The sequence below is a fragment of the Nycticebus coucang genome, chromosome 19 (genome assembly GCF_027406575.1).
Source record: "Nycticebus coucang isolate mNycCou1 chromosome 19, mNycCou1.pri, whole genome shotgun sequence".
In the NCBI taxonomy this organism is placed as follows: domain Eukaryota; kingdom Metazoa; phylum Chordata; class Mammalia; order Primates; family Lorisidae; genus Nycticebus; species Nycticebus coucang.
In genome coordinates this window covers 42965520-42981635 of record NC_069798.1, presented here as the reverse complement: position 1 = coordinate 42981635, position 16116 = coordinate 42965520, and the positions used below count along the sequence as shown (strand labels likewise).

Sequence of the window (16116 nt, the reverse complement as noted above, 5' to 3'; positions counted from 1 at the left end):
TTTTAAGTTGTGTGAGAGTTTATTTTTTTCCATAGATATTCAGTTGTTTAAGTAACATTTATTGCAAAGACTATTCTTTCCCCCACGGAATTACACTTGTCCTTTTGATACAAATCAAGTTACTCTGTATGACTCTGTAGATTCTTTATCCATATTTTCACCATCCCACACAATCTTGATTACTATAGTTTTTATAATGTTGTTGTTGTGGCAAGATCTTGGCCTGTTGTTGGAGACAGAGTGCAGTGTTGGTGTTATAGCTCCCTGCAATCTCTCTAAACTCTTGGGCTCAAGAGATCCTCCTGCCTCCGGCCTCCCATAGCTGAGACTGTTGGTGTTGCCACCATACCTCTATACAATTTTTTTTCATTTTTTATAGAGACAGGACCTCACTATTGCCCAGGCTGGTCTTGATCTCCAGGCCTTAAGTGATCCTCCTGCATTGGCCTCCCAAATTGCTAGGAGTATAAGCATGAGCCACCATGCCCAGCCTATATATAGTAAGTCTTAATATCTGATATTATATATTTTCCAACTTTATTCTTCTTTTTTTTTTTTCTGAGACAGAGTCTCACTTTATCGCCCTCGGTAGAGTGCTGTAGCATCACGGCTCACAGCAACCTCCAGCTCTTGGGCATAGGCGATTTTCTTGCCTCCAACCTCCCGAATAGCTAGGAGTACAGGAGCCCGCAACAATGCCCAGTTGTTTTTTTGTTGCAGTTTGGCTGGAGCCGGGTTCGAACCCACCACCCTTGGAATATGGGGCCAGCGTCCTACTCACTGAGCCACAGGCACCGCCCCATCTTTATTCTTTAAGATTGTCTTGATTATTCTTCATCCTGTGCATTTTGTATATATTTTAGAATCAACTTTTTAATTTTCACAAACAAGGCCTGCTAGAAGTTTGAAACTTTCATTAAATCTATGACTTTGGGTAGAATTACATCTAAGCAGTAAGTATATTACAGTCTATAAAAATGAAATATATGTTCATTTATTTTGTTTGTTTTGTTTTTTGTTTTTTTGAAACAGAGTCTCACTGTGTTGCCCTGGGTAGAGTGCCATGGCATCACAGCTCACCTCCAACTCTTAGGCTTAAGTGATTCTCTTGCTTCAGCCTCCCAAGTAGCTGGAACTACAGGTGCTCACCACAATGCCTGGATGTTTTTTGGTTGTAGTTGTCATTGTTGTTTGGTGGGCCTGGGCTGGATTCGAACCCACCAGCTCTGGTGTATATGGCTGGCACCCTAACCACTGAGCTACAGGTGCCGAGCCTATCTCCATTCATTTAGATTAGTTAATTTTTATATTTGCTCTCATCAATGTTTTATAAGTGTTTAGATGTAGGTCTTAGACATATTTTATTAAATTAATTTTTGTATTTCATGTTGTTTGATGCTATTATAAATGTTACTATGTTAAATTTTATGTATAAATGCTTGTTGCTAATACATGCTTAATTGGATTTTTGTATGTTAACCTTGTATCCAGCAACCTTCTTCCATGTACTTGTTAATTCTAACAATTTATATGTGGAGTCTTTTGTTTATTTATTTATTTATTTCGCAGTTTTTGGCTGGGGCCGGGTTTGAACCCACCACTTCCAGTATATGGGGCCGTCGCCCTACTTCTTTGAGCCACAGGCACCGCCCTATATTTGGAGTCTTTCGGATAGCATTTTCTACATAGACAATTGTTTCATTTACAAATAATGACAGTTTTACTTCCCTGCTTCTAATCTTTATATTTTTATTTCTTTTGCTTGCTTTATTGAGCTGTCTGGGACCTCCAGGACAGTACAAAATAGAAGTGGTGATAGATTTATAGACTAGACGGGTTATCTAATTTTTAAATTCAGGGGGTAGAACGTTGAATATTTTGCGACTTTCAGTATTTCATACTATGTTAGTAAGCTATGTTTGTTTCTGACTTCCAGTTATAACCAGAAATAGCAGTGTTGAGCTTGTCTTAGACCTTCTGTTTTTAATTTTTCATTTCTTCTTCTCTGAATGTAAAGTATTCTTGTAAAATTTCTATTTTATATGGAACACTGAGTCTTTTAAAAACTCATTACTTTTTTTAGTAATTAATGAGAGAGTTACTGTGTCGATATGACATTGGAGATATTCTAGTGGTTTCATTAATTACATGTTAATGTGATTTTCCTTTCGTGTTTTTTATAATTCACTAGTTTTAATTTGAACTTTTGGTAGTTTGGGTTTGTTGGGTTGATTGGTTTTAGGTTTAAACATTGAATGTTGATAATTTCAGCATTATTTTAGTTCAGTGGTTCTCAACCAGGACAATTTCGTCCTCTAGGAAACATAGGACAATGTCTGGAGACATTTTTTTTGTTGTCATAACTTGGGGGAGGGGTGCTGCTGGCCTCTGGTGGGTAGAGGCCACAGATGCTGCTAAACATCCTACAATATATAGGTCTTCCCCACCACAACATCCTACAATACAAAGGTCTACCCTATCCCACCAGGTATTTTCTGGCCCAAAATGTAAGTAGTGCTGAGTTTGAAAAACTCTGATCTAGTTCAACTCCTTCATTGGAAACTGAAGCCCACAAATGTAAAGTGATTTGCGGTTACTTATTTTAAGTAGTATAGATACTGTGTTTTCTCCATTTGTGAATAAGAATATTGTCATTACCATCAGATACTGATCAGATACATTAGTACCACAGGGACTGCGAAGTTCACATGCATCTTCTTGGTTACCTCCAAAGAAGATGAGCATTATTCCCCATTTTATAGGTCAGGACTTTGAGATATACCGTGGTTCATCCATTAATTAATATAATCAGAAAACATATTGAGAGGTAACTAGCCCTTTTTTTTTTTTTTTAAGTAGGAAATACAATGATGAAAAAAACTGTTGGGCATTGTAGAGGTTATATTTTATTGAGATAGATACTTCAAACGTAACTGGATAAGCATTATCAATTATGGCACATAATGAAGGAAGAAAGGAGGATGAGGTAAGAGATTGAGAATGTTTTCATTGATATACTGACATTTAAGCTGAAACCCGGCAAAGAAGCAGAAGAAATTATTATGAAAACATAGGGAGCCATTTCAGATTGAGGGAGCATTGTGTGCGGGCTGAAGCAGGAAAGAGTTTGATTTCTTTTGAGAAAATGAGAGCAAAGTATTGTGGTTGGAGAAAAGTTAATGAGATTAGAGATGTGTGGTTGCGGTTAGACAGGGCAAGTCTTTCTGGGCTGTGTTAAGAACTTTGATTTTATACTGTTTGCAATGACAAGCTATTAAAGGGTTTTGAGCAGGGAAGGGCATGATCCTATCTGTACTTTTAAACACTACTACTATTGCCCGTACAATGAATTGAAATAATAAAGCAGGAGTAGAATGCAAGAACCCTTTGGAAGCTGTTGCAGCCATTTCAGGTGAGAGAATAAGACAGTTTTAAGACATTTTCATTTTGGTTTGGAATTAGAAATTACTGGATTTGCTAAAGAATAGGAATGTGGAGGTGGTGAGGGAACGTGAGAAACCAGGATGACTTCTAAGCTTCTGGCTTGGGTAATTAGGAGAAATTATTGAGATGGGAAAGATTGGGGGAGAAATACGTTAGGAGACTGAAGTGAAAGGGACTCCCTAGTTTGGTGTTAGACACACAGGTGGTGTTTGACTTCATTTAAGCTGCAGTGTAATTTCTTTTGTGCATGTCCATCTTCAGAGGAAATGGTGAAAAGTTGATCACCCTAGAGAGGTTAAGTTATTTAAGACACCATGGGGTACAGAGATAACCTCATTTTATTGTGTTTCATTTTATTGCACTTCTTAGATATTGTATGTTTTACAGATTGAAGGTTTGTGGCAACCCTGCTCAAACAAGTCTATCAGCACCATTTTTCCAACAACATTAACTCACTTTGTGTCTCTGTCACATGTTGGTAATTCTCAGCAATATTTCAAAGTTTTTCATTGTTGTTATATTATGGTGGTCTGGGATCAGTGATCTTTGGTGTTATCAATTGAATTGTTTTGGAGAGCCACAAATTGTACCCAAATAAGATGGCAAAATTAAACAGTAAATGTTGTATTCTCTCACCAACCAGCTGTTTCCCCAGAGGAGTCATACATCTCACTTCAAATCAAAAGCTAGGAATGATTAAGTTTAGTGGGGAAGGCATGTCCAAAACCAAGATAGGTCACAAGCTACGTCTCTTGTGCCAAACACTTAGCCAAGTTGTGAATGCAAAGGCAAATTAGTGAAGGAAATTAAAAACACTATTCTAGTAATGCACAAATGAAAAGAAAGTGAAACAGCCTCATTGCTAATATGGACAAAGTTTTAGTGGTCTGGATAGAAGATTAAACCAACCACAGCATTCCCTTAATCCAAAGCCCTAACTTTCTTCAGTTGTATGAAGACTAGGAGAGGTGAGGTAGCTGAAGCTAGCGGAGGATGATGTGAGATATGAGGAGAGAAGCATCTCCATAAATTGGCATAGAAGTGCAAAGTGCTGATGTAGAAACTACAGCACATTACCCAAAAGATCTAGCTAAGATAATGAAGGTACCCACACCAGACAACAGCTTTTTAATGTTAACAAAACAGCCTACCATTGGAACAAGATGCCACCCACGACATTGATAGCTACAGAGAATTCAGTGGCTGGCTTCAAACCTGCAAAGGCCAGGCTGACTCTCGTGTTAGGGGCTAATGCTGCTGGTAACTTTAAGTTGAAGCCAATTCCCATATTTGCAATTCAAAAACTTAGGGCTCTTAAGAATTATGCTAAATCTACTCTGCTTGTACTGTGTAAATGTAATAACAAAGCCTGGAAGACAGTATATCTATTTACAGCATGGTCTAATAAATAGTCTCAGCCCATTGTTAATATCTGCTGCTCAAAAAACCAAAACAGACTCCTTTCAAAATATTTCTGTTCATTGACTATGCACCTGGTCACACAAGAGCTCTGATGGAAATGTATCAGGAGATTAATGTGTTTGTATGCCTGCTAACACAGCATCCATCCTGCTGCCCATGGATCAAAGTCATTTCAACTTTCAAGTCTTAAGGAATATATTTTGTAATGCTTTCGCTGCCATTGACAGTGATTCCTCTGAATGGATCAGGGCAAAGTAAATTGGAAACCTGGAAAGGGTTGACCATTCTAGTGCCATTAAGAACATCATGATTGATGAGAGGAAGTCAAAATATCAACAGTAACAGGAGTTTGGAAGAAGTTGATTCTAACTATCCTGGATGACCGTGAGGGCTATGAGATTTCAGAGGAAGTAATTGTAGACATGGTGGAGAGAGAACTAGAATTAGAGCTTGACAATGTGCCTGTATGGCTGTGATCTCATGATAAAACATGAATGGATGAGGAGTTACTACTTACAGATAACTAGAATTAGAGCTTGACAATGTGCCTGTATGGCTGTGATCTCATGATAAAACATGAATGGATGAGGAGTTACTACTTACAGATAAGCAAAGAAAGTGGTTTCTTGAGATGAACCTATTCCTGGAAGGTACTGAGGAAGATTTAGAATATTGCATAAACTTAGTTGATGAAACAGCAGGAGGGCTTGAGAGGATTGACTCTAATTTTGGAAGTTCTACTGTGGGTAAAATTCTGTCAAATAACATCACATGCTACACAGATCTTTTGTGAAAGGAGTTGTCAGTTGATGGAGCAAACTTCATGGTTGTCTTATCTTCAGAAATTGTCACAGCTGCCCCCACCTTTAGCAACCACCACTCTGATGAGTCAGCAGCCATCAACAGCAAGACAGGACCTTCCAGTAGCAAAAAGATTACAACTCCCTAAAGGCTCAAATGATCATTAGCTTTTTTTTTTTTTTAAGGTATGTACATTTGTTTTTAGACATAATGCTATGGAGCACTTAATAGACTACAGTATAGTACACATATAACTTTTATATGCATTGAAAAACAAAAAATTTGTGTGATTTGCTCCACCGTGATACTTACTCTTTTGCAGCGATTTGGAAGCAAACCTGCAGTATCTCAAAGGTGGACCTGTGCCTGTAGAAGAATGCTAGGTTGGGTTTCAGAATTCCCGGGTTCCAACCTCGGTTCTGTCTCTTCATGGTTTATGTGATTGATTGCAGCCAACATCTCTGGATGATTTCCTCCTCTGTAAAATGGGGCATGTTGGATTTGGTGTTCCTTCAGGTCTCTTTCATTAATACTCGATGCCTCTGAATTTAAATTATCTCCTTCGCTTTCTCTCACTACTCTGCCTGAGATTTTATATGACTCCCTGGCTAGTATTTTTTTTTACAGTTTTTCCTTCATGCATGAAACCTACAGCCGGAGATTTTGGGCCTTGTTTGAGCCTTTTTTCTGTACTTCAATGGGCTTATAGTTAGAAAATTTTTAGATTTTTCTACTGATGCATTATTTCTGGTACCAAAAACAACTAACATAGTCCTTTTGTGCTGCTATAACAGAATACCCGAGACTGGGTAATTTATAAAGAACAGAGATGTATTTCTTGTACATCTGGAGACTGGAAAGTCCAAGGTCAAGAGGCCTATATTTAGTGATGGCTTCTTGCTGTGTCATCCCTGGTGGAAGGGCAAGAGAGTACATGAGTGAGAGAGGGAGAGGGATCAAACTCAAAACTTTTGATCAGGAACTTATTCCTGCAATAACTAATCTACTTCAATAATAGGATTCACTAATTCATGAGAGCAGAGACTTCATGACCTACTCACCTCTTAAAGGTCCCAACACTGTTGCATTGAGGATTAAGTTCCTAATATATGAATTTGGGGGGGGTGTTGTGTGACCCGAGACGCAAACGAACAGCAGCTTTGCCATGGGTGTAAACTCGCTCCTGTAATGATTAAGTCAAGAAACGGACTACACGGGATGGGATGGCATGTAGCGAAATTCTTTATTCAGGGTTTTGATTTTATACCTTTCTAGTCAGGTACACACTTAATCTATTATCTGTTAGTTTCACTGTTACCTCATTTTACCTATCTGAAATTAACTTGAAAGGAAATATCCTGTTACCATATCAACACAATCACTTTTGCAGTAAACATCTTCTTCTAAACACTGACTAATCTCTGGGCAGGTATCTAAATAAAGATCACAAAGAAGAAAGTAGCCACAGGGGAACAGAGTTAATGGAAGAGTATCTTAAAGCATTCACTCAGTATGAAGTAACAACTGTGTCTTTTTCTCAGGGCAGAGCACCTATAGACCTCTGACAATATGTTGTTAACATAAGTCAACCCTCTGGCTGAGGAAGAGCAGCATGCCCTTTGATCTCAGGCTTCACAGGGGCTCACAACTTCAGAGAATGGGCTTGTGGAATTTTTAACTCTAGGCAAGTCAATTCTGCGTGTGTCCCGGGGGCCCAGGTCCCTTAAGCCTCTGGAAAAAAAGCAAGCCATTTTAAACTCAGACTGAGTTCACTTTGTGTGCTTGATATAGGATATGTTTATTTCTAAATATTATCCTACAGGGGGACACATAGTAACTAACAAGTAATCATCTTTTGTTGCCCTAATACAGTGGTTCTCAACCTTCCTAATGCCTCCTAATGCCGCGACCCTTTAATACAGTTCCTCATGTTGTGGTGACCCCATAAAATTATTTTCATGGCTACTTTATAACTGTAATTTTGCAACTGTTATAAACCGTAATGTAAATATCTGATATGCAGGATGTATTTTCATTGTTAAAGGGATTGCGACCTACAGGTTGAGAACTGCTGCCCTAATAAGTATAAAAATACTCCAAGTATTGGGTGTCTATTTTTAATATAAAAAAAATGTTTAACTACAAAAGGTCTTCTATTCTGTGCCCTATAAACATTTACCTCTCAGGCCATCCTGAGTATGCCTTGGCTCTTCAAAGATTCAGTAAAGCTGGCTGGGCGTTGTGGTGGGCTCCTATAGTCCCAGCTGGGCTGGCTGAGGCAGGAGGATTTCTTGAACCCAGGAGTTTGAGGTTGCTGTGAGCTATGATGATGACACCATGGCATTCTACCCGGGGTGAAAGAGTGAGACTCTCTCTCAAAATAAATAAATCAAATAAATAATCAAGTTTTTAAAAAAGATTCAGTAAAGCTCATGCTGTGCAGAGAAGAATGGTAGAAGCAGGGACTGTAGAAGCAGGAGAGAAGCGCCTAGTACAGAGCTAGTTCCCATTTAGGGAAATGCAGAGGAACCCATAGTTCAGCTCTTCCAGGGCAGGCACTAAAGTACTGCCCGAGAATTAAGTACACATCAATCAAGCTGGTAAGTCTTATCCCCAGTTAATATATACTATAATAAAATATTAACAAAGCTAAATCAAATGAGTTTTTAGTTTAGCTGTGTAAGTGGAAAGCAATTTTGAGGTCTGTTGCATAAAGAATTTCAGTTCCGTGGTGGAGTAGCAAATAAATGGGCCTGGGGGTGGGGTGGCAGGAGGCAGACAGAGAAATCCCGTCAGCTCATTGCTGTCAGCTGTGAGTCTTTAAGACCAGCAGCATGGCTTTGCCTTGTTTCCTGACAGTTGGATTTCAAGATCTGCTTTACAAAATGAATTTGTGTTAATATTAGAGAGTAAATTTGAAGGCTCTGTCCTGTGCTGTGAGTAATAAGTAGTAACTAATAGTAAGGCTCTGTAATAGTCCAGTATTGGTTTTTTTGTAATAAAATAATCATAAATGTCTAAATCTTCTATCTCCCACAGGAAAGCATTTCCATGCCCACTGACAGGAGTAATTTAGCAGTTTCATAGTTGAGCACTTAATTACTCATAAATGTGAAGGGTAAGATGTGATGAATTCTTCCTCGATGGACATACTAAATATTTTAACCAAGTTGATGATGTAAAGTAAATTAAGGTAGTGAGATCACTTACATTGGTTAAAAGCAGTTTAAAATACACATTGTGTCCCACATGCCCTTAGCTGATTATGTGAGTACTTCTGCCACGTGACTAAAGGGTGCATCCTTGAGATGTTGACAGATGTTTGGGTGTGTTGGTTTGGGGAGGTGGGTATCATTTGTGAAGATTTTTCAATTTGTTTTGGTTTTTTGCCTGTCACTAAGAGGATCCTTAGCTCTGTGTAGCATTTGCTTCTCAAACTAATGTGAAAACTCTTTATTCCCTTTTGTTTGGTGTGAGAGTGTTGTTTGTCCCATATCAGGACAAAGGAGGGGACTTGACACCCAAAGCTCTCCTTAACCCTTGGTAGTCTGTTCTTCTGGGAAGATGATCTGATTTGTAAAGTAATGTCAAAAGCTAGAGGATAAAGAGGTAAAAATATAAACAGAAACTCTTTGTAAAACGCTCTATTAAATTTCTGGATTAAAAAGGAACTTCTTTCCTGGAGTAGAGGAAACAGGAATTTGAATATTTTAGGAGTTAACATGTCACTACAGTGACTATTGTGTAGTACTGTAAAAGGCTCAAGAGCCTCCTGCCTACCATTAGGGAAGGTTGAAACAACTTGTCTCATTAAGTTAAGCTTCTTCCCTTGAGTGTCTTATTTAGCATTAGTTCTCTTAATTCTCTTTCCCTGGTGATTTGGGTAAAATGAAACCACTAAAGGTAAAAGGTTGACGCAATCCCAAATTTAATAATCTATCACCTTACTTTAGTGTATCTGAGTGTAATTCCCAGCAGTTCTTCGTGAATTCATTAGAAGACAGCAAGTCATTAAAAGTTAATAAGAAACTGTTTGTTTCTGTGCATGTGAATAAAACCTCTTTGTAAGTCTGACATTCTCTCCCCATCATGAAAACCTCGCTTTTAGCCAATATTCATTTTCTCTCTCTCTAGGTTACTTCTGGATGGGGCACCTCTGATAGCAATCCACAAAGCCAGGTATTACAAGAGGAAAGATGGCTTAGCCCTGGGGCCTGGGCCATTTGTGACTGCTTTAGAGTATGCCACAGACACCAAGGCCACAGTAGTGGGAAAGCCAGAGAAGACATTCTTTTTGGAAGCATTGCGGGGTATTGGCTGTGAACCTGAGGAGGCCATCATGATAGGAGATGTAAGTAGAAGAGCCCGGGAGGTGCTGTGGACTCATCTGTCAATGATGGGAGAACTGTTTTAGGGAGGCAGACCTTTACTGATGGTAGGTGGTATAAACAGCTGCCTATAAAATGGGCTTCCTCATAGATGTTAGTGATATTTTTCTAAGGATCTGAAATTTTTATTATTTCAGACATTTCTCCCTAGTGTAATGGGATATATATAAAACATAGATATAAAATTCAAAAACCATCTATTAGAAGTTAATTAAATGCTTTATATGTCTTTTGGAGGAAAACCCTGACACAATTTTTTTGAATGCTACTGATTCAGAGAACAACCTATACCTAAAGAATTCTACCATCGGCTCAGTGCCTATAGTACAGTGGTTACCGCGCCAGCCACATACACTGAAGGTGGCTGGTTTGAACCCAGCCGGGGCCAGATAATCAACTGCAACATAAAAGGCAGGTGTGCATTGTGGTGGGCGCCTGTCCCAGCTACTTGGGAGGCTGAGGCAAGAGAATCGCTTAAGCCCAAAAGTTGGAGGTTGCTATGAGCTGTGACGCCATGGCACTTTACTGAGGGCTACATAGTGAGACTCTGTCTCAAAAAAAAAAAAGAAAAAAGAATTCTACCATCATTGATCTTTTTTCTTGGCATATTCTTTAAAGAAGAACCCCAAACAGTGGACCACAGATAGCTAAAGCTATTGATCATCACAGCTCTTAGAGTGACAGGGCTGAGCCTGGTTATGATTAGAGGCCCTGGCCAGTCACTGTGGCCATGGGTATCCTGGGCAAATGTTATTTCCTGTGTGTCATGATGGGGAAGGAGCTGGCAAGCACACTACGTCATGTAAGTTGGTGACAAGGATTATATTCAATTTTTAAATAATGACATGTCAAGCTGGGAGGGACCATCATGACTATTCTAAACCTCTTCATTTTATAGACTGGGAAACTGAAGTCCAAAGAGGTCAATTTTCACATCTGAATTCCCACAGCTAATTAGTAGCACAGCTGGAAGTACATAGAACCCAAGCTTCTGGACTCTCTCCCAGAGGTCTTATGATGGTGGAAGTGTATCACAGTCCTCCTGATTTCATCTTCTATTGCTATAAGCATTCCCCGGAAATCAAATAGGATAATCATTGAACTCAGTACTATCTGAGAAACTGTCTTTTCATTCACACCTGTTCCTCTTAGCAAGCCTTAATCTGCCTTTCTTAGACAAATGTGTCTGAAGGAGTGGTTATCCTAGATGGAGACTTGAGAATGCTTTATCCCAGGAGTGCTGGTACTGGGACAGGATGGAGGTGGGAAGGGCATGTGACAGTTGTGCTCAGCTGAATGGGAGATTGTTATCCAGGAAAGTGGAAGCTCTTTCCCTCCTTTCTTCAACTACTTTTCCCCACCTTCCTCTTCTCCTCCCTCTCCCTCATTTCTTCTTCTTCAACTGCATAAGTTTAGCTGTAACAGGAAACGTTTAAGTTGGACCCTGAATGAAGATTCTTACATTCTGAAACTCATTGCCAAGGACTGTTGTTGAGCAATATTAATGATTTTTTTTTTTTTTTTTTTTTTTTTATTGTTGGGGATTCATTGAGGGTACAATAAGCCAGGTTACACTGATTGCAATTGTTAGGTAAAGTCCCTCTTGCAATCATGTCTTGCCCCCATAAAGTGTGACACACACCAAGGCCCCACCCACCTCCCTCCTTCCCTCTTTCTGTTCCCCCCCCATAACCATAATTGTCATTAATTGTCCTCATATCAAAATTGAGTACATAGGATTCATGCTTCTCCATTCTTGTGATGCTTTACTAAGAATAATGTCTTCCATGTCCATCCAGGTTAATACGAAGGATGTAAAGTCTCCATTATTTTTAATGGCTGAATAGTATTCCATGGTATACATATACCACAGCTTGTTAATCCACTCCTGGGTTGGTGGGCATTTAGGTGGTTTCCACATTTTGGCGATTGTAAATTGAGCTGCAATAAACACTCTAGTACAAGTGTCCTTATGATAAAAGGATTTCTTTCCTTCTGGGTAGATGCCCAGTAATGGGATTGCAGGATCAAATGGGAGGTCTAGGTTGAGTGCTTTGAGGTTTCTCCATACATCCTTCCAGAAAGGTTGTACTAGTTTGCAGTCCCACCAGCAGTGTAAAAGTGTTCCCTTCTCTCCACATCCACACCAGCATCTGCAGTTTTGAGATTTTGTGATGTGGGCCATTCTCACTGGGTTTAGATGATATCTCACAGTTGTTTTGATTTGCATTTCTCTAATATATAGAGATGATGAACATTTTTTCATGTGTTTGTGAGCCATTCGTCTATCATCTTTAGAGAAAGTTCTATTCATGTCTCTTGCCCATTGATATAAGGGATTGTTGGCTTTTTTCATGTGGATTAATTTGAGTTCTCTATAGATCCTAGATATCAAGCTTTTGTCTGATTGAAAATATGCAAATATCCTTTCCCATTGTGTAGGTTGTCTCTTTGCTTTGGTTATTCTCTCCTTAGCTGTACAGAAGCTTTTCAGTTTAATGAAGTCCCATTTGTTTATTTTTGTTGTTGTTGCAATTGCCATGGCAGTCTTCTTCATGAAGTCTTTCCCCAGGCCAATATCTTCCAGTGTTTTTCCTATGCTTTCTTGGAGGATTTTTATTGTTTCATGCCTTAAGTTTAAGTCCTTTATCCATCTTGAATCAATTTTTGTGAGTGGGGAAAGGTGTGGGTCCAGTTTCAGTCTTTTACATGTAGACATCCAGTTCTCCCAACACCATCTATTGAATAGGGAGTCTTTCCCCCAAAGTATGTTCTTGTTTGGTTTATCAAAGATTAGGTGGTTGTAAAATGTTAGTTTCATTTCTTGGTTTTCAATTCGATTCCAAGTGTCTATGTCTCTGTTTTTGTGCCAGTACCATGCTGTCTTGAGCACTATGGCTTTGTAGTACAGACTAAAATCTGGTATGCTGATGCCCCCAGCTTTATTTTTGTTACAGAGAACTGCCTTAGCTATACGGGGTTTTTTCGGGTTCCATACGAAACGCAGAATCATTTTTTCCAAATCTTGAAAGTATGATGTTGGTATTTTGATAGGAATGGCATTGAATAGGTAGATTGCTTTGGGAAGTATAGACATTTTAAGAATATTGATTCTTCCCATCCATGAGCATGGTATATTCTTCCATTTGTTAATATCCTCTGTTATTTCCTTTCTGAGGATTTCATAGTTTTCTTTATAGAGTTCCTTCACCTCCTTCGTTAGGTATATTCCTAGGTATTTCATTTTCTTTGAGACTATGGTGAAGGGAGTTGTGTCCTTAATTAGCTTCTCATCTTGACTGTTATTGGTGTACCCAAAGGCTACTGACTTGTGGACATTGATTTTATATCCTGAAACATTACTGTATTTTTTGATGACTTCTAGGAGTCTTGTGGTTGAGTCTTTGGGGTTCTCTAAGTATAAGATCATGTCGTCAGCAAAGAGGGAGAGTTTGACCTCCTCTGCTCCCATTTGGATTCCCTTGATTTCCTTGTCTTCCCTAATTGTATTGGCTAGAACTTCCAGCACTACGTTGAATAGTAAAGGTGACAGAGGACAACCTTGTCTGGTTCCAGTTCTAAGAGGAAAAGCTTTCAGTTTTACTCCATTCAGTAGAATATTGGCTGTGGGTTTGTCATAGATAGCTTCAATCAGTTTTAGAAATGTGCCACCTATGTCTATACTCTTCAGTGTTCTAATTAGAAAAGGATGCTGGATTTTATCAAATGCTTTTTCTGCATCTATTGAGAGGATCATGTGATCTTTATTTTTGCCTCTGTTAATATGGTGGATAACGTTTATAGACTTGCGTATGTTAAACCAGCCTTGCATCCCTGGGATGAAGCCTACTTGATCATGATGAATGACTTTTTTGATGATAAGCTGTAATCTATTGGCTAGGATTTTGTTGAGAATTTTTGCGTCTATGTTCATGAGTGAGATTGGTCTGAAATTCTCCTTTTTGTTTGGGTCTTTTCCTGGTTTTGGTATCAGGGCGATGTTTGCTTCATAGAATGTGTTGGGGAAGATTCCTTCTTCCTCAATTTTTTGGAATAATTTCTGCAGTACAGGAATAAGCTCTTCCTTGAAGGTTTGATAGAGTTCTGGAGTGAAGCCATCTGGACCAGGGCATTTTTTGGTTGGAAGCTTTTTTATTGTTTCTTTGATCTCAGTGCTTGAAATTGGTCTGTTCAGGAGCTCTATTTCTTCCTGACTGAGTCTAGGGAGAGGGTGTGATTCCAAATATTGATCCATTTCTTTCACATTGTCAAATTTCTGGGCATAGAGTTTCTGGTAGTATTCAGAGATGATCTCTTGTATCTCTGTGGGGTCAGTTGTTATTTCCCCTTTATCATTTCTGATTGAGGTTACTAGAGATTTTACTTTTCTATTCCTCGTTAGTCTGGCCAATGGTTTATCTATTTTATTTATTTTTTCAAAAAACCAACTCCTTGTTTCATTAATTTTCTGAATGATTCTTTTGTTTTCAATTTCATTGATCTCTGATTTGATTTTGGATATTTCTTTTCTTCTACTGAGTTTAGGCTTAGATTGTTCTTCTTTTTCCAATTCCATAAGATCTCTTGTGAGATTGTTGATGTGCTCTCTTTCTGTTTTTCGAATGTAGGCATCTAAAGCGATGAATTTTCCTCTCAAAACTGCTTTTGCAGTATCCCACAGGTTTTGGTAGCTTGTGTCTTCATTGTTGTTATGCTCAAGGAAGTTAATGATTTCCTGTTTTGTTTCTTCCTTCACCCATCTGTTATTCAACAGAAGATTGTTTAGTTTCCATGCCTTTGGGTGGGGTCGAGCATTTTTGTTAGAGTTGAGTTCCACCTTTAGTGCCTTAAGGTCTGAGAAGATACAAGGTAAAATTTCAATTCTTTTGATTCTGTTGATATTTGTTTTGTGTCCCAGGATATGATCAATTTTGGAGAATGTTCCATGGGGTGATGAGAAGAATGTATATTCTTTATCTTTGGGATGGAGTGTTCTATATGCGTCTATCAAGCACAGTTGTTCTAGGGTCTCATTTAAGTCTCTTATATCCTAGTTTAATTTCTGTTTAGAGGATCTGTCCAGCTCTGTAAGAGTGTTAAGGTCCCCTGTTATGATGGTATTATCAGATATCATATTGCTCAGACTGAGTAAGGTCTGTTTCAAGAATCTGAGAGCATTTAAATTGTGTGCATAGATATTTAGAATTGAAATGTCTTCTTGTTGTAGTTTTCCCTTGACCAATATAAAGTGACCATCTTTGTCTTTTTTGACTTTAGTTGCTTTAAATCCACATGTATCTGAAAATAAGATTGCAACTCCTCTTTTCTTCTGAATTCCATTTGCCTGAAAACTTGTCTTCCAACCCTTGACTCGGAGCTTTAATTTGTCTTTTGAAGCCAGGTGTGTTTCTTGCAGACAGCAAATGGATGGCTTGTGTTTTTTAATCCAGTCAGCCAATCTATGTCTCTTCAGTGGGGAATTCAAGCCATTAACATTTATTGAGATAATTGATAAGTGTGGTAGTATTCTATTCGTCTTATTTGGTGAGAGTCCATTGCTTAGTTTTATCTTTTGCATCAGTGTGGAGGTTTGATTCTGTCCTTTAATTTCTGAGTTCTTACTTTGCTGCTGATCCATTGTGGTGGTCAGTGTGCAGAACAGGTTGAAGTATTCCCTGTAGAGCTGGTCTTGTTGTGGCGAATTTCCTCAATGTTTGTATATCCGTAAATGATTTGATTTCTCCGTCAATTTTGAAGCTTAGCTTAGCAGGGTACAGAATTCTGGGCTGGAAATTGTTCTGTTTAAGTAGATTAAAGGTAGATGACCATTGTCTTCTTGCCTGGAAAGTTTCATTAGAGAAGTCTGAAGTCAATCTGATGGATTTGCCCCTGTAGGTCAACTGGCACTTACTCCTGGCAGCTTGCAGAATCTTTTCTTTTGTCTTGACTTTGGACAGGTTCATCACAATGTGTCTTGGAGAAGCTCGGTTAGAGTTGAGGCGTCCTGGGGTCCGATAGCCCTCTGAAAGCAGTGTGTCAGAATCTTTGGTGATATATGGGC

The 16116-nt window shown here is 38.8% G+C and overlaps 1 protein-coding gene across 1 annotated transcript in view; it reads left to right on the top strand.

Annotated features, from left to right (window-relative positions):
* HDHD2 (haloacid dehalogenase like hydrolase domain containing 2) overlaps positions 1–16116 on the top strand; it is a 41173-nt gene that overhangs the window by 17081 nt on the left and 7976 nt on the right. The window contains exon 4 of the mRNA XM_053571237.1: positions 9802–10018. Within this exon, the coding sequence (XP_053427212.1) occupies positions 9802–10018 (217 nt within the window). The remainder of the gene's footprint in view (positions 1–9801; positions 10019–16116) is intronic.